Below are 18,871 nucleotides of genomic sequence, written 5' to 3' on the forward strand. Positions count from 1 at the left end.
GTCGGGTTCATGTCTGTTCATCCTGGTCCCCTCCTGCTCACAGACTGCAGTGACATTAGGTGACATAAGGGGTCTCACAGCCGCAGGAAGGTCGTGCTCCAGCACAGCTTGACCCCCCAGTGGGCGCCAGGACCCTGCAGAGGGGAGTGAACCCGGGAGACACAGGGCCCACCCCGTGCCCCTGCCCCTCCCGTGTCCCTGCTGTGCTGGGGGCAGGTAGTAAGGAAGGACCCTCAGCTCCATGTGAGACAGGACAGGCCCCCTGCAGATGGGGAGCCCAGAGCTCAGTGCTGGTGTCCACCTGGGGGGCAGCATGAGGAGAGCACAGGGACCCCACGTCGCAGGTCCCGTCCCCGCGCTTCCAGGCCAGGGTGGGAGACCTGGGGCACGTGGGTAACCTCTCTGAGCCTCAGTGCACTGGGGGTGGGGCCTGAGGGCTGTGAGGTCAGCGGAGATGAACAATAGACCCAGCACGTGCCTCGCACACAGTAGGTGCTCATTAAATGGCATCTTTGGCTCACAGATGACGTCACTCCTGCCCAAGGTCTGCCACGGTACTGGATCGTCCTGATCGGGGTCTCAGTGGTCGTGCTGCTGTCCCTCTTCCTCCTCCTCTTCCTCTTTCTCCGATACCGGCTGCGTCAGAACAAACGCAGGACGTCAGGTGAGTAGAGTACATGGGTAACTGGGTCCACAGGAGAGAGGTGCCCAGAGCACCTGCTGCAGGAAAGACAAGAAGATGGAGATGCTCAGCTGAGAAACAAATTTCTCCAGAATCTCAAATCAGAAAATCTAGAAAGAGCCCTCGCTGCTGTGACTCAGTGGATTGAATGCTGGCCTCCGTACCAAATAGTTACCAGTTCGGTTCCCAGTCACGTCACAGGCCTGGGTTGCAGGCCAGCTGCACAGTCGGGGGCGTGTGAGAGGCAACCACACACGGATGTTTCTCTCCCTCTGTTTCCCCCTCCCTTCCCCTCTCTCTAAAAATAAGTAAATAAAATCTGTTCTTTTAAAAAAGGAAAATCTAGAATGAAAACATTCAAGGTTAGCACAGACATACAAATAAATGTAAGTTAATTTTTCATTTTGAATCTCATGGAATTTGAAAAGCACCCATCAAGTCTGTTAAGGTTTCCTTCTTTCGTTCGGAATCACACGGGAGTGGTCCCTCCCCTCCCAGGGCTGAGACTCTCTGTCCTCCTGCCCAGCTGCAAACACCCAGGAAGAGCCCCTCTGTGAGAGGAAGGGACGGCTGCCCTGGGGGAGGGTTCATGGGGAAGGGGACAGCCTGGGAGGTGCGGGATCAGTGGGGAGAGGGACTGAAATCCACGCTGCGTGACCTGGCGCCTCCCCTCCCCCTGGGTTAGTGGCCCATCTGGGAGCAGGCGGGTCTGCAGCCCTGACATCCCGGGGACCTGCCAGGAGACACACCCCGTTCTGTCCCCACAGATGCAGCTGTGAAGGACCCACAGCCTGAGGAGGGCCTGCAGCTGGACCCTCGGGTGAGATCCCTGCTCCTGTCCAGGCCACCAAGGACCGTCCTGCCGCCCCTTTACTCCAGTGGTCCCTTCCCCGTCCTCACCTCACCTGGTTCTCATTAGCGTCCATGCTGGCCTCTCCTTCTGGGCACCTCCTGCTGTGACTCACTCCTCCCACTTTCCTGTGGCCTCCTGGCCCTCCTAGGTGGTCCCCTGGGCTGGCTCCTCGTCCTCTCTCTGACCTTGTGCAGCCCCAGGTCTCTGGAGGAGGCATGAATAAGTGAACACCCACAGGCCACAGGGTCCCCCTCACTCATTCACGCAGCAGCGGTGACTGGGTCACTGGTTACCGGCTGCATTTAGGTGCCATGGGGCAGCCTGGTCCCCACACTATTCACGCTCACCTGTGGGTGGGGACACACAGGCACACAGGCAGATGGCATCCTGGAGAGCCAGGGCTGTGAGGGAGAATAAAGCAAGAGCAGGGGACAGAGTGTGTGGTGGGGGAGGGGCCAGAACAGAGACAACAGCAGGTGCAAAGGCCCTGAGGCAGCACATGCTGCTTCAGCCAGATGGGCCACGTGGCTGGAGCCGGGTGAGCAACAGAGGCAGTGCGTTAGGTTAAGAGACAGATCCATGGAAGTACCAGATGCCCAGGGCTCAGGAAGTCACTGCAGACGCCATCAGGACAGTGACCCATCTGATCTGCAGTGAAATTGAAACTCTGATGACACGGGGAGACTTGATGGAAGATTTCCACAGTGGAACCAAGGGGATGTCTTTCTGTCTCACTATCTCTCCAGCAGATCAGGTCCAAGGATGACCCCCAGCATGTGACCTATGCCCAGCTGAACCATTTGGGCGTCAGACGGGAGACAAGGGCACCCCGTTCCTCCCCATCAGAGGAGCCCCCAGATGAGCCCAGCATGTACGCTGCTCTGGCCGTCCACTAGCCCAGGATGGACCCAGACTCCACACTCCAGGGAGGGGGCCTGCAGGTACCCCAGAGGGTACAGGAGCTGCCCCCAAGGACACTCAGCTAGTGACCCCAGCCAGCCTGGAGACCTGACATGGGCCCCCAGCAGTTCCCGGGACCCCGCAGGGGTCCCCAGATTTCATAGTTAGTGATAACTAATATCCCCACATTTTGGGAATAAAGTAAGCAGACTTCTCAATGACCAATGTGTGAACCAAAATAGAAGTGAAGAGTTTAGATTAAATGATTGTGTATATATTACAAGTCAAACCTGTGAAGTGAGAACAGTAAAAACCAGGAGTGAATTATCAGAAAATAAAAAGCCTTTAAAAATCACCAGCCTGAGCTATTCTATCAAGGGTTTAGAAAAAGATCTCATCGAATTGTTAGAACCACAGACCACTGGTTAGAAAGCTGTGGCCTGTACACACAATGGAATGAAAATCTGCCGTATGCAATAATGCATCCTTCCATCTGTGACCAGCTGGATGGACCTAGAGCGTATCAGGATGAGTGACATAATTCAGACAGAGAAAGATTTCACTTATATGTGGAATTTTTAACATCATGCAAACAAACAAAACAAAACAGACCCACAGACAGGAAGAAGAAATTATGGTGGCTGGAGGGGGTGCAACAGAGGGGTGGATGGCAAGGGGAACACAGTCAGTAATGTGTAATAACTTTGCACAGGACGCGTGCTTACTGGACTTAGCGTGGGAAGTGCATGGTAAGATCCACAAGTAGAAAATCAGTGCTGTACACCTGAAGCTAATATAATATTGCCTCCGGTTATATTTTAATAAAAGTATGCAATTAAAAAGAACTTGTATTCTCCAGGTCCATCCATGCTGTAACAACACAAAACATCTTGTTTCCTTTTCATGGCTGCGTAGTATTCCATTGAGAAATACACCAGTCACAGAAAGACAAACACCATATGACTGTTTATATGTAGAATCTAATGGGCAAAATAAACTAACAAACAAAGCATAAAAGGATTCATGGGGACAGAAAACAGATTGACAGCTGTCAGGGGGAGGGGATTGGGGGCTGGGAGAAAACGGGAAAGAGATTCAGCAAAGATAAAACAATCCCAGTATGGTGACTACAAGAGGGGAAAGCATTTGGGGGAATAAATGGTGATGGAAGGAGACTTGGCTTGGGGTGGTGAACACGGAGTATAATTTACAGGTGATGTATTATAGAATTTTACCCCTGAAACTTATATAATTTTATTAACCAATGTCACCCCAATAAAGTCAATTTAAAAAGAAATAAACCCCAGAGCAAAAAGAAAAAGTAATGACAACAAAATGATAGTCTTTTTGTAACAAAATAACAATATGAAAATCTTTTTTATTTTTTTATTTTTATTTTTTCTTTGGTCTTTTTTTTTATTTTTTTTCAAGTATATTTTATTGATTATATTGTTACAATAGTTCCAATTTTTTCCCCTTTGCTCCCCTCCGCCCAGCACCCCCCTTCGCCAACAATCCCCTCCCCAAGTCCATGCCCATGGGTCGTACATACAAGCTCTCCTGCCTCACCCTTTCATATATTCTTTTTCTTTTTAAAAAATAATTAATTAATTAGTTAAATATTTTAACAATAAAAAATAACAATCCCTCCCTCTCAGACTTAAGACCCTTTACAATCTTATAAAGGACAATGGACGAAGGTCTCGAGCTCCTCTAGCTACTTCAAGCTGGACATGGTCGTCGTCCTACCTACCCGTGGGGCAAAAAATCCCTAATAAGAGTAGGGGTGTGGAGGGGAGGGTGACTTTCCCACAAGGGGAAGGATCGTGCAGACTCCAGGCTGGTTGGCTGTCTCTGGTCAACGGCATGCTTGGTTTAACAGGCTGGCATCCTCGTTGTATTCTGGGGGCAACAGGGTTAAAGGACATCATTCAATCCATAACCACTAGATGACAAAAGACAGGTATTAATTTTTCAATGTCCCACATTAGGGAAAAGAAGGGCTTCTTTGGAGGAAGGTATGCCAGATACATCTCACCTGTCCAAAACCCTTTTGTCCATTATACTTAGTTTGGACTGAGGGAAATATTTTAGGTTTCCCCCCTCTCAGGCCTCTGGGCCCTTTCTGTCCAAGCCATTAGGATAGAAAAGAGAAACCGGTTTTAAAGTGAAGCCCACAGACCACCCCGTTCTTCACCAACTCAGCCACTTAGTTCAGCCAAACCACTGAGTCTCAGGAGGCATCAATGCAGACAGGATTAAGTGAGGCCTATACGTACAGACAATCACTCAGGTAATGAGATCGTAGGCTTATGCCCTTTGAAAAGAGAAAACCCATGTTAATTTACGTAACATAACCCACATACAAGTCTCTAAATCTGAAGGACTGTCTTATCGGAAAGACCTCCAGTTGCAAGGCATTTGACATTCTTCATGCCTGTAAATTAAACATCTTGGATAATGCCACAGACATACTTTAACTTTCAAATGAAAACAAATTTTAAATGAAAAGAAACTTTAAAGATGGTTAGCTGCACTACTTTATAGTCTACCACTGGGCATTGTCATCTTCCTTGAATCTTGATTTTTCTCCCTAAGATTACCCTCCTTGTCATTAAAGGGACTGCATTAAGTCCATTTTTAATTTATCCTGTTCATTTGCATAAACACAACAAGAGCAGCAAATGATCACTTATGATCTGTAGTTCTGCTTTGCTGGAATTTACGCAAGGAACATTTAGGGTGACCTTCAGTCTCCCCTTCAAGGCACAGAAGCAGATCCACATACCTGGCATTCAGCCTTGCCTGTAAACACCTGTCTTTTCCAGGTCCTCCTGGTTTTCCATTGTGCCTTAAGGTCCCTTCTAGCCATCTTTCAGGAAAACAACCTCATTCCTTCCCTGGAAAGATTGCTATGGACCGCTCATCCATCCAAGGTACCAGGCTTTCTATCTCGTGGACTTTTATTACGTTTGAAATTCAGTCCCAGTTGCTCAGGGCTTTTTGGTAACAACCAAAGCCCAGGCATCTCTCCTTTAGGCATGACTTTCCATTCAAAGTCTTAGTTAAAAAAGAAAAAACAAAACCTCTATTAACAACTGGTCTTATTAGTTTTATGCAAAGGAAGTTAGGTCATTACTTACTTCTTTAGAATGCCAAGTTCTGGAGGGATCAGATAGGGAGAAAAATATACAGTGTGAAGGAAAATCCTCATCCTTCTAATATTCACTGAACTTGCATTTCTATTCTTTATATTTTTATTTTTCCCCCCACTAAAAAATTTTCTGTTTGTTTGTTTTTCCATTACAGTTGTCTCACTTTTTTCCCCCTCTTGCTTCCCTGCACCCTGCCCCCACTTCTCCTACATTCAGTCCCCACCCAGTTGTCCATGTCCGTGGGTCATTTATACATGTTCTTTGACTAGACCCTTCCCCTTCTTAGCCCTTCTCTCCCTCCCATCTCCCCCTTTGTTACTGTTAGTTTATTCCTTGTTTACATACCTCTGGTTCAATTTTGCTCATTTGTTTGTGTTGTTCATTAGTTTCCTGTAACAGGTGATAGCATAAGGTAATTTTCTTTCGTTGCCTGGCTTATTTCGCTAAGCATAATTCTCTCTAGTTCCAGTCATGTTGTTGCAAATGGTAGAAGTTCCTTCTTTCTTTCAGTACTTATTCATTGTCATTTTCCCCCTTTGTACTCGTGTTCCTCTCTGTCTCTCTCTGTTTCTTCATCTTCTTAAAGCAGAGCCTTTAGCATCTCTTGCAATACTGGTTTGGTGGAGATGTATTCTTTTAGCCTTCTTTTGTCTTGGAAACTCCTTATTTCACCTTCCATTTTGAATGAGAGCCTTGCTGGGTAGAGTATTCTTGGTTGTAGGCCTTTGTTTTTCATTACTTGGAATATATTTTGCCATTCCCTTCTGGCTTGTAGTGTTTCTGCTGAGAAATCTGAGGATAGCCTTATTGGAGCTCCCTTGTATGTTATTAGTTGTTTCTCTCTTGCTGCTTTTAGGATTCTCTCTTTGTCTTTGAATGTCGGCATTTTAATTATGATGTGTCTTGAAGTGGGCCTGTTGGGGTTCATCTTCATTGGGACCCTCTGTGCTTCCTGGACTTGCATGGTTCTTTCTCTCTTCATGTTAGGGAAGTTTTCTGTCATTAGTTTTTCAAAGAGGTTTTCTATTCCTTGCTTTTCTTCTTCTCTTTCTGGAATTCCTATGATACGGATATTATTACGTTTCATGTTGTCCTGCAGCTGTCTTAGAGCCTCTTCAGTCTTGTTCAACCTTTTTTCATTTTGTTGCACTGTCTGTGAGTTTTTGTCTACGTTGTCCTCCAGCTCGCTGATCCGATCTTCTGCTTCCTCTAGCCTGTTTTTAATTCCTTCTACTGTGTTCTTCAATTCAGAGATCGTATTCTTCATTTCCTCCTGGCTCTTATTTATAGCTTCCATGTCCTTTTTGATGCTGGTATAATTCTCAGTAAGTTCTTTATAGTTCTTCTGGAGTTCACTGTAGTTTTTCTGGAGTTCTTTGTAGTTTCCGCTGAGCTCATTGAGCTTCTCCATAATCGTCGTCGGCAGCCGTCCGTCTCGAGAGACGATGGCGTAGCTTCCTGAGAGTCTATCTGCACCGCCGAGAATGGCTGTGCAGTCCGACTCGGGAGTGACAATCCCTGCCGCACTTGTTACAGGTGAAGGCAAACGGATGTTGTTGCTGCTGTTGACGCTGCTTCCGCCTCGATCTTTTCTGGGCCGCCTCCTCGTTGCGCGCAGCCTCTGCGCGTGACGTACCTTGCCTGACCGCGAGCCTCCAGGCTAGGCGGTCGTCTGCTCGAACTTCCCATGTGTTGAGATTGATGGAGCATTGTGTCATGTCCTTTTTGCAGATGTCTTTAAACCGCAGTTTTGGGCGCCCTGTCATCCTCTGGCCTTCTGCTAGCTCGCCGTAGAGGAGGTCTTTGGGAATACGGCCTGCATCCATTCTTTTGACATGGCCGAGCCACCTGAGGCGTCTCTCACTAAGAACTGCATGCAAACTGCTCATGTTGGCTCGCTTCAGCACCTCGGTGTTGGGGACCTTATCCTGCCAGGCGACATGCAGGACGCGTCGCATTCACCTCATGTGGAAGCTGTTGAGTTTCCTTTCGTGCCTTGCGTAGGTGGTCCACGTCTCGCTGCCATAGAGGAGAGTGCTGAGTACGCAGGCTTGGTAGATGCGCAGTCTGGTTTTCTCAGTGAGGCTGGAATTGTTCCACGCTCGCCGGTTCAGTTTGGCCATAACTGTGGCTGCCCTGGCGATTCTCCGGTTGACCTCCAAGTCGACTGACAGTGAGCTCGAGATGGTGGACCCGAGGTAAGTGAAGTCGTTGACAACCTCCAGGGTGTATCCGTCGATGGTGATGCATGGGGGAGTCCCCATGCCTTGAGCCATAACGTTCGTCTTCGTCAGGCTGATGGCTAGTCTGAACTCCTTGCATGCGTGGGAAAGGCAAGTGACTAGCTGCTGGAGTCCCTCTTCGGAGTGTGATGTCAAGGCTGCATCGTCGGCGAAGAGCATCTCACGGATGAGCACCTCTTTGACTTTTGTCTTGGCTCGTAGACGGGCCAGGTTGTAGAGCTTGCCATCGGATCTGGTGTGAATGAAGACACCCTCGCTGCAGTCCTTAAAGGCGTATTGGAGGAGCATGGAGAAGAAGATTCTGAACAGCGTAGGCGCGAGGACGCAGCCCTGCTTTACTCCGCTGCTGACTGGGAAGGCCTCAGAGGTTGCACCGTTGTAGGACACCGTGCTGTGCATGTTGTCGTGAAAGGACATGACCACAGCAAGCAGATGTGGTGGACAGCCAATCTTCCGTAGCAAGCTGAAGAGTCTGCTTCGACTGACCAGATCAAACGCCTTCGTGAGGTCGATAAAGGCGAGGTAGAGGGTTTATGCTGCTCGTGACACTTCTCCTGCAGCTGGCGTAGGGAGAAGATCATGTCCACTGTTGATCGGCCAGCTCTGAAGCCACACTGAAACTCTGGGTAGACGCGGGAAGCAAGGGTCTGCAGGCGGGCAAGAGCGACCCGGGCGAATACTTTGCCGACGACGCTGAGAAGAGAGATGCCCTGGTAGTTGTTGCAGTCGCTGCGGTCTCCTTTGTTCTTGTACATGGTGATAATGTTGGCGTCTCTCATATCCTGAGGGATGTAACCCTCCTTCCAGCAGAGACAGAGTAGATGGTGGAGCGGCTGTAGCAGGACTGGTTTCCCGCTCTTTAGGATTTCGGGAGGGATTCCGTCGCTTCCTGGTGCTTTCCCGCAAGCGAGGCGGTCGATGGCTTTGCCGAGCTCTGCCGCAGTAGGTGGGGTGTCTAGCTCCTCCATGACTGGTAGGTCTGGGATGGCGTTAAGAGCAGTGTCTGTTACGGTGTTCCTCGTTGCGTACAGCTCGAGGTAGTGCTCGGTCCACCGCCGCATTTGCTGTTCCTGATCAGTGATGACCTCACCTGTCTTGGACTTAAGGGGGGTGATCTTGGAGGGGATTGGGCCTGTTGCCTTCTTGATACCCTCATACATTCCTCATGCGTTGCCTATATCGGCGGCTTCCTGGATGCTTCTGCACAGGTTTAGCCAATAGGTGTTGGCACAGTGGCGGGCGGTCTTCTGGACTTTGTTCCTGGCAGCCCGTAGAGCTTGAAGTGTACTGGGAGTGGGCGTGGCCTTGTAAGCCAGTAGGGCCTTCCTCTTAGCCTCGATCACGGGTTCCATTTCTTCCCAGTGAGCCTCGTACCAGTCAGCGTTCTTCCGCTCTTTCTTCCCGTAAGCAATAATGGCGGAGTTGTATGTGGCGTCGCGGAGATGTAGCCAATTGGATTCGATAATGTCATCTGCCGCCATTCCCTCGCCGAGTGCATCTTCCATCTTGTTGATGAATTGCTGGGTCTTAACTGGGTTGCTGGCACAACTGGTGTTGATGCGTGGGCGACCCTTCATCTTGGAGTGGTGCAACCTCTTCGGCATTATGCGCACCTTGCTTACCACGAGGGCATGGTCCGTGTCGCAGTCTGCACTGTGGTAGCTGCGGGTGAGGAGGGTGCTGCCAATATCCATTCTTCTGGTGATGACGAGGTCAAGCTGGTGCCAGTGGCGGGAGCGGGGGTGCCTCCATGACACCTGGTGGATCTCGTTGCACTTGAAGAATGTGTTTGTCACGCACAGGCCATGGTGACACGAAAGCTCAAGCAGTCGCTGACCATTCTCATTGATCTTTCCTCTCCCAAAGTTTCCGAGGCAGGTGGGCCAGGCCATGTGGTCGGCTCCTACTCTTGCGTTGAAGTCTCCAAGGAGATAAAGAGCGTTACTTCTGGGGATCTTGGATAACGCTTCGTCCAGTGCATGGTAGAACTGTTCTTTCTCTTCGGTGGTGGCGCAGAGGGTTGGGGCGTACGCGCTAAGAATGCTGACTGGGCCGAAAGTTGTTGACAATCGGAGGGTAAGTAATCTCTCTGTGCCTCCTGTGGGTGGCTCTATGGAGTTAACAAGCATGTTCTTCACAGCGAACCCAACACCGTGCTGTCTTGGTTGGTCCGGAGACTTCCCTTGCCAGTAGAAGGTGTAGTTGGTTTCTCTGATAGTTCCGTTGTCGGCCAACCGGGTCTCCTGTAGAGCCGCAATGTCGATGTTTAGTCGTGCCAGTTCCCTGTCGATGACGGCGGTTTTCCTGGCACCATTGATCCACGGAAGGTCTGCAGTAAGTCCGGGACACATGGTCCTGATGTTCCAGCTAGCGAGGCGAAGAGCTGGAGGCTTCTTTCTTGTTGTTTGCTTGGAATTGCCTGGTGCGAGTGTTTTGTGGCCCACTTTTCGAGAGACGCTTCTCTGATCCCCACGCACCCAGTGGGGCAGGCGAGCCATGGCGAGACGGCACCTAACTGGCTGGGGGCTGCCCAGCTTGAGGCGGGCGGTAGCTGTCCAGTGAGGTGCGATGACTTCTCCCACCGTCAGAGGAGACCCCTGGCGCTCGTTTCCTTCGCCAATCGGATGAGCTTATAACCGGTATCTGTCTCCTCCCGTGTTGAGTCGACATCTTGCGATGACGCTGGAGTGTCCTCTCCAGTGAAGCTACAAAGCCTGGGCAGGGTGATATGGAGGGCCAGCTGTTGCCCATGCAGCAGACCCCCCCTCTCTTCGCAGCTGAAGGATCCAAGGGGAAAGACAGAGTCAATACAGCTTGGCTTCAGGTGCGCCGCAGGAGTTGCCGGTGTTGACTACAACATCAAACCGCCTTAGGGACTCCGGCTCCGGATTTTCTGTCTGGGGATTACTCCCTTAGCCTTTCCCCTGAAGAGGTATGCCGCAATGCAGCGGAGGTTTTTTGGAGTCAGAGTTTTCCTTCTCTGATGTGCCCTGACTGGAAGATCGAACCAGCGACACTTAGCTCGCAGGCTGACGCTCAATCCACTGAGCCAAACCAGCCAGGGGGTTCTCTATAATACATGCTTTCAATTCCATATCTGATAGTTGGCTTCCCTCTATTTCATTTACCACTCTTTCTGGGGACTCTACCTTTCCTTTCGATGGGGTGTTGTTTCTCTGTCTCCCCATTTTTGTGACTCCTATTGTTTGTTGGTGCTTCCTAGAATGATCTGCACTTCCTGGATCTACCCCTGGTCAGGCCTTTGTTTTTCATTGCTTAAATATATTTTGCCATTCTCTTCTGGCTTGTAGTGTTTCTGTTGAGAAATCTAATGGTAGCCTATTGGAGCTCCCTTGTATGTTATTAGCTGTTTCTCTCTTGCTGCTTTTATTATTCTCTCTTCGTCTTTCAATGTTGTCATTTTAATTAGGATGTGTCTTGGAGTTGACTTTCATTGGGATCCTCTGTGCTTCCTGGACTTGCATGATTTTTCCTCTCGTCAAGTTAGGGAAGTTTTCTGTCATTACTTTTTCAAACAGGTTTTCTATCCCTTGCTCCTCTTCTTCTCCTACTGATTTCTATGATACACATATTATTATGTTTTATGCTGTCCTGCAGCTGTCTTAAAACCTCTTCATTCTTTTTCAATCTATTTTCGTTTTGTTGCACTGTCTGGGAATTTTTGTCTACGTTGTCCTCCAGCTCGCTGATCTGATCTCCTGCTTCCTCTAGCCTGCTTTTAATTCCTTCTACTTTGTTCTTCAGTTCAGAAATTGTATTCTTCATTTATTCCTGGCTCTTATCGAAAGCTTCTATTCCTTCTTCATGCTGGTGTAATGCTCTGTAAATTCCTTGTAGTTTCCCTGGAGTTCTTTGTAGTTTTTCTTGAGCTCGCTGAGCTCATTGATCTTCCCCAGAATACCTGTTTTGAATTCCATGTCTGATAGTTTGCTTTCCTCTATTTTATTTAGCACTCTTTCTGGGGATTCTTCCTTTCCTTAATATGGGGGGTTGTTTCTCTGTCTCCACATTTTTGTGACTCTTATTGTTTGTTGCTGCTTCTTAGATTGATCTGCACTTCCTGGATCTGCCCCTGGTGGCGTCAGATCGTGTACCAGTCTGGGCCTAGGCAGCCTGTTGGAGACTTCCAGGGATCTATTGCCTTTGTCTGCCTCCTTCAGTTGTTAATCTATTCAATCTGTGATTTGCCGTCAGGCTTAAGGACCGTGGGTGTGGCAGCTTAATTCCTGTAGGCAGGGCCTTTGCTTCCCCTCAGGCTGACGCCACTCAGAGGGGAATGATCTGCCTGCAGTACTGGGAATGAGTCAGCACTGGGATCTGGTCCTCTCTGCCTTCCCGCTGTTTGAGCCCAGGGTAAGTGGGGGCCAAGACATTTTTGTATGTGATCCGCTTAAGAACTCTTTTTCTCCAGCTGTTTCCAGCTAGCAAGAAATCCTGTGGTTTTTTGCTTTTCACAGCTGGATACTATTTTACTTTCCACTCTCTTGCTGTAGGCTGGGAAGCCCAGCTGGGGGTTTAGACCCTGCCCTTCTCAGGGGCAACTCCCAGCTGCTGAGCTGTTTCTCAGTCCCTTCAGCTGCCACTGTGGGAGCCCATTCAGTGGTTTCTCATCTCCGCACTCCCTACTGGTCGCGTTGTGACGTAGCGGCATTTTCTGTCTCCCCGAGGTTATGAGTTCTCTCCAGCTATTGTTCAGTTGGTTATTCCAGATGACTTCTCCACAATTAAGTTGTAAATCCAGACTGGTCTTGGGATGAGGTTAGTGTAGCTTTCACTTACTCCTCTGCCATCTTGGATCTCCCTATTTTTCCCAGATATTTAAACATGCTTACATTAAAATGAGTTTCATATACTCCTAGTGTTTTCTCAGAAATCTGAGTCCCATTAATGGCTCTGTAGACAGTCTTTCACACCACCAGGTGTCGTTTGGAGGGTTTCTTCTTGATGTCCATTCCTGTTGGACATGAACTTCCCACACGTCCAGTTGTCCATAGAGATTTTTCTGTCCTGATATTCAGACCTGAAAGGGCTAACGTGCCCCACCCCGCGGTGTGAGCTCCCCAAACTTAACATCTGACCATGTTGTGCCTGGAAAAGATGGTTCCAGCCCTGGCTGGCGTGGCTCAGTGGATTGAGTGCTGGCCGGTGAATCAAAGGGTCACAGGTTTGATTCCCAGTCAGGGCACATGCCTGGGTTTCAGGCTGGGTCCCCATTTGGGGGTGTGTGAGAGGCAGCCACACACTGATGTTTCTCTCTCTTTTTTTCTCTCTTCCCCTCTCTCTGAAAATTAATAAATAAAATATTTTACAAAAAGAAAAGTTGGGTCCAGTGTGAACATCACACTCACACCTGCACAGACACCCATATCAGATGACACTGGATTGACTCAGTTTCAGACACACAGGGGATGTGGCTCAGTGCTGACCATGGGCCATCAGTGGGCAGAGATATCCTAGCACCCACCCCAAAGCCGGGGAGGGGGAAACACTTCTTCCAACTACCTTCTTGCCCCAAGTCCCATCCCTGCGTGGGAGTACCCGACAGAATCTTTTCCGACCACAGAGTGGAGCCTCCCATCGGATGACCCCTTGCTCATGCCAGGCATTGGCGGCCACTCAGCTTTGGCCTGTTTTATTTGTGGTAGGTGCCTGTGATACAGGGAACTTTTACTTCTCCTTTTCTGCATTGAGCCTGGTGTGTATTTCAGAAATTAGGAGCACATGGGGGCTCTTGAGGGGGTCTGTCCATCGTCCACCCTGACTGTAGAGTCAGGTACCTTGACCCTCTCATTTCTCAGCCCACACATCTTCATCGGATCTGCAAATCAGCAAGGACAAGTCCCTCCATGTCCCAGGCACAGCTACCACAGCCGCTCTGAGGAGTGGGGGTTCATGACGACACGTTGCAGGTGGGGAAACTGAGGCCCAGAGACCGAGTATTACTGCTCAATAACACAAGGTCAGTGGACGGTGGAGGAGCATTTAACTAAGAATGAGATTTGTCACCAACATGAGAGCATTAACCCATTCATTGTACTCAGGGGCTGAAGACCGGAAGGCAGAACGCAGGGTGTGGGGACAGCTCTGCCCAGGGAACGGGCTCGGAGGAGCAGGAGTGAGTCAGGCTGGTTTCCTGGAAGGAGTGGGTGGACGCTGTTGCCAAGAAAAAGGAGAAGTTCATGAGGTGCTGGGGTAGAAGAGAAGCCACACTCTGGGGCCAGGGGGAGGGGCGCATTTCCTTCCCCTCCTTCCCTGCATGTGCCCTTGGTGCTCATGGTCCCGGTGACACTGGACCTGCCTGCACAGGGGGAGGGGGACGTGTCTCTGTAGTCTGAGCTCTGCAGGCACAGGGACCACGTCTTCCTGAAGCACCTGCAGGGCCTCAGTGGCCACTGTCCACGGGGAGGACACACAGGCAGATGCTGATGGATGCCTGAGAGTTAAGGGGCTCCATGGGGGAGGCTCTGACCTGGAAGGATGTGCCCTAAATCACCTCACCTGCAAGGGGCATCCCAGAAGGCTCGGGGTCTGTTTCCGGCTCCATCATGGGAATGAGGGCCGGGCTCCTGGGGAGACCCTGTTCCCCTTCCTGAGAGGCTGCTGACGTGACACCCCGTGACAGGGAGGGCCAGCCTCCCAGTGGCCACACCCTGTGCGTCTGTCTACCCTGAGGACACCGAGGCCTCTTCCTTCTGCACAGCGGGGTCAAGAGAGGAGAGACACCATGGCCCCCACCCTCACGGCCCTGCTCTGCCTGGGTGAGACGTGAGGGGGGAGGGGGAGGGGGAGTCCTCCTCTGCCAGGACCCAGGACTCGGGGCTCATGGGGAGGAGGGTCCCGCTCAGGATTCAGGGCAGGTCTCTCACAGCGCCTCTCTTCCAGGGCTGAGCGTGGGCCTGCGGACCCCAGTGCAGGCAGGTGAGTCTCCCCAGGTGTCTCAGGTCCCTCTCCTCACTGGGATAAGAAGCCACATTCTGGGAGGTTGGGGGTGGAGAACTGCAGGTCTGGGCTGACGGATGAAGTACGTCTGAGATGTTCAGGGCTGACAGCTGGGCACTGCGGTTGGGAAATGACTTCTGACCCAGCCCCTGATTCCTTCCAGGGACCCTCCCCAAACCCACCCTCTGGGCTGAGCCAGGCCCTGTGATCCCCTGGGGGAGCCCTGTGACCATCTGGTGTCAGGGGACCCTGGAGGCTGAGGAGTACCGTGTGGACAGAGAGGGAAGCCCAGGGCCCTGGGACAGACAGAAGCCACTGGAGCCCAGGGACAAGGCCAAGTTCCCCATCACACTCACAACAGATTACACTGCAGGGATCTATTGCTGTTACTACTACAGCCCTGCTGGCTGGTCAGAGCGCAGTGACCCCCTGGAGCTGGTGGTGACAGGTGAGAGGACACTCAGGGGTCCCAGCCTCAGGCTCTGCCCTCAGGAAGAGGGTGCTCTCAGGGTGTCTCCCCCTCACAGCCCAGCCCTGGGGGACGTGAGGGAGGTGTGATCCCCATTTAACTCTCTGCCTCCTTCTCTCCTAGGATCCTACATCAGCAAACCCAGCCTCTCAGCCCTGCCCAGTCCTGTCGCGACCTCAGGAGGAAAGGTGACTCTCAAATGTCACTCAGACGAGGGATTTGGCAGGTTCATTCTGACTGAGGAAGGAGAGGACAGGCTCCCCTGGACCCGGGACTCACAGCGACTCCCCAGTGGGCATGTGCAGGCCCTGTTCCCTGTGGGCCCCGTGACCCCCGGCCGCAGGTGGACGTTCAGATGCTACGGCTGTAGCAGGAACACGCCCCAGGTGTGGTCACAGCCCAGTGACACCCTGGAGCTCCTGGTCTCAGGTGAGGACAACTCATCCTGGCCCCTGAATGTCTTAGTGGGGAGGCAGGTCTCAGGGGCAGCCCTGGTGGCCGGTCAGGGGAGGAGGTGCCGGGGTTCTGGGCCCAGAGGCCCTGGGAGTGAGAAGCAGTGAGAGCGGGAGGCTCAGGGAGGGCGACGGGTCCTCACGGGGCTGCTCAAGCCCCTCCTCCCCGTTCAGAAATCAGCTCAACGGTCACGTCCAAGGAAGACCTTCGCTCCTGACCCTGCCCAGAGCAGACCTGCCTCCTTGCACCTGATATAGTCTCCTTCCCGCAGTGCGCATGTGTGTGTGTGTGTGTGTGTGTGTGTGTGTGTGTGTGTGTGTGTGAATCTGACCAGCATATTTCATCCTGTGTGGATTCACAGGTTTCCTATTTATCTGCTCAGCCACAGAAAACCAGAAATGCTGTCATAATGACGTACTGACTCAGCACTAACTTTTGCAAATAATACAAATAGATCTCTGTGTGCTTGTATGTGAAAGAGTGTATATGTGCATAGATATGTGCATACATGTAAATTACATACAAGCATAATAAACTCGCACACATATCCTATGTTGGCAGTCCTGACTAGGGGAAGAATTATTACTGATGGATTAAATAATTATGAAACACCAGGTGAATGGAATGAACTTGTTAAAAAGGGGTCAGGCCCAGACTCTCAATCCAATGGGCTCCTGACATAGGAATCCAAGACCACCATCCCCTCATTCCAATACCTGCATCCTCAGCTATAGAATAAGTGGGTACTCTCCTCCCAAAGCAATTAAATAACATGGTCCTGGGTCCCTGACTGAAACCAGAACAGAGGAGAGATGCATTGAATAGGAGAGAAAACTGTTTTGAACGTGGGGAACCACCAAAATAGGTTCCACCAGGACAGAGAAATGGGGATCTGCATTTGTGTGAGCGACAAGGATTCCAGAGGGCACCTTCCTCCGCAGAGAGAGGTGTCACTAAGGACAACACAGAGCCTATGTTGCGAGAAGCGGGTAGTAGACCTGAGAACTCAGGGACAGGCTGGGTCAGGTCCTATCTTTTGTCATTCTCAGGAGCAGCCGGCACCATCAGCCCATCACAGAACAGCCCAGGTAGCAGGAGTGGGGAGGAGGGGAACTCTTCAGTGACGGGGCTCAGGCAGAGGGTCATGTCCTGTCAGAGGGACGCAGGTGTTCTGGGAGGACAACCATGATTTGGGGGTGACTTCTATCTTTCTTATTTCTGTGACCTGTATCCCCACACTCCCTAGCCTCCCACCCCCAGGACTACACGGTGGAGAACCTCATCCGCATGGGCGTGGCTGGTCTGGTCCTGCTGGCCCTCGGGGTGCTGCTGCTTCAGGCTCGGGACAGCGAGAGGAGGGCCCACGCTGCAGCCAGGACGTGAGCACGGATGGGACGGGCACCGTTCAGAGTGGGGGAGCGTGGAGCCCATCTGATCACCTGGGATGTGGTGGAGGACAGTCTGGGCCGCAGCTGGGGAAGCTGCTTCTGAGGTCGTCCAGGGGAGCAGACGTGGCCAGCAAGGTTTGGGGGCAGGAAATGCAATTCATGTTCCTGGTGAGACGCCTCCTCCATCCCACTGTGGGGCTGTCCCTCGTGGTCATCGCGGGCTCCCGTTGACTGCCCTTCTGTTCTCACCCCTGTGGCCTGAGAGTCACTGACATGGCTGGTTTGGATTCACATCTACACCCCTTCATGCCAGATCCCGTTCATATTAACAAATGTGGTGTCTTCAATACTCAGAAAGTTTTTTTAAATGTAAAGAACAAAGTATTGGCACCTGCCATATTGTGGGTGAACATCATACTTATGCAGCTAAATAAAAAGCTAAACATAAAAGATCCCATTTCTGTGATTTTATATGAAATGTCCAGGAGAAGGGAGCCTATTGGGTCAGAAATCAGGTGTTTTCTCAGGGGCTGACATGCAGGAGATATGGGAGCCGGATGATTTAGTGTTTTCCTTTGGAGCATGAAAACCTCTGAAACTAGAGAGACAAGATGGTGCAGCATCATAATTTACTAAACTCCAGGGAATTCTATGCTTTAAAAGGCTCAATTCTGTTACATGAATTTTACATCATCAAAAGCAAATGCTAGTCAACCTCATGGTTCCCTGTGGGGCCCTTTTACCTTAGGAGTTGCACCCAGTCCCCGTGCCAGTTCATGGGAGGCGGGAGCCCCCCAGGTCTGAGATGCCCTCAGGGCCCAGTGCTCAGGGCTCAGTCTGTGGTGGGAGCCCACCCTCACTCTGGGGTGTGGGGTTGCAGATTCCAGGGTGAGCAGCGCATTTCTGTTATTTCAGTCTGTGCTCACCTGTCACTCAACCAAGGACAACCCGCAGTTCTGAGGCCCTTTCAGGCTGGGGGTTGAAGTAGGGGAGGCCTGCATCTCCCAAGCAGCGCTTCCTGCGCAAGTCCCTCATGCGCGCGTCAGGCCCCAGAAATGACACCAGATGCAGCGTCCTCATGTCTCGGACACTGCTGCTCCTCACTACAACCATGAGAGCTGAGCTTCCAACTTCTCTGCGATGAGGAAGATAGAGAGGAAGTTACTGGTCAACACAGACGGTCAGTCGGTGCTTCTCCACGTTGTAAATCACAGCCTGTGAACTGTCCTCTCCTGGTGCCTCTGCCCAGCGTGTGGAGGTGGAATCAGTGTCACGTGAGGAGTCCCTCACGCACAGAGAAGGGCACTGCGGAGCAGACGGGCCTCAGTGGATGGGACGAGAGAGACAGAGAAGGTCTCTTGGTCACAGACACGCGGGAGTCAGAAAGAAGAAGTGTGAGGCTCCTCAGCCTCTTCCTACTCCCTGCAGTCCTCAGTCCTGAGACAGTCCCATTGACCCCTGCACGAAACCAGGACAGAGAGGGGATGGGCCCTCCACCTTTACACCCCTCATCCCATCCAAGGGACATGCCCACAGCTCTGACCACAGGCCTTCTTTCTGGTACCAGTTCACCACCACCATCCCCGCCTCTGAAAACCCAGGACCTCCTGTAAGTGTGACCCCCCTCACCCTCCTCGCTGACCTGCTGTGGACCCTCCCAACGAGAGGAGTGTTTTCCTCTCGGAGACCTCAGTGCACCTGTCCTGGCCCCTCCCCTGCACGGAGCCTTCCTACAGGCATCCACTCACTGGAGCAACAACCAGTCATT

General features: G+C 51.3%; 1 protein-coding gene across 1 annotated transcript; it reads left to right on the top strand.

Moving 5' to 3' along the window:
* Positions 1 to 14,396: 14,396 nt before the first annotated feature.
* On the top strand, positions 14,397 to 17,536 carry LOC149995442 (leukocyte immunoglobulin-like receptor subfamily A member 5). The gene is made up of 5 exons (XM_090261183.1): positions 14,397 to 14,612; positions 14,737 to 14,772; positions 14,957 to 15,241; positions 15,386 to 15,691; positions 16,962 to 17,536. Exons 1-5 carry the CDS (start codon positions 14,579 to 14,581, stop codon positions 17,096 to 17,098), a joined length of 798 nt encoding a protein of 265 aa, XP_090117309.1. The 5' UTR covers positions 14,397 to 14,578; the 3' UTR covers positions 17,099 to 17,536.
* The last annotated feature ends 1,335 nt before the right edge of the window (positions 17,537 to 18,871 follow it).

This window comes from Furipterus horrens, unplaced genomic scaffold (assembly GCF_987537825.1).
Source record: "Furipterus horrens unplaced genomic scaffold, mFurHor1.1.pri manual_scaffold_13, whole genome shotgun sequence".
NCBI lineage: Eukaryota > Metazoa > Chordata > Mammalia > Chiroptera > Furipteridae > Furipterus > Furipterus horrens.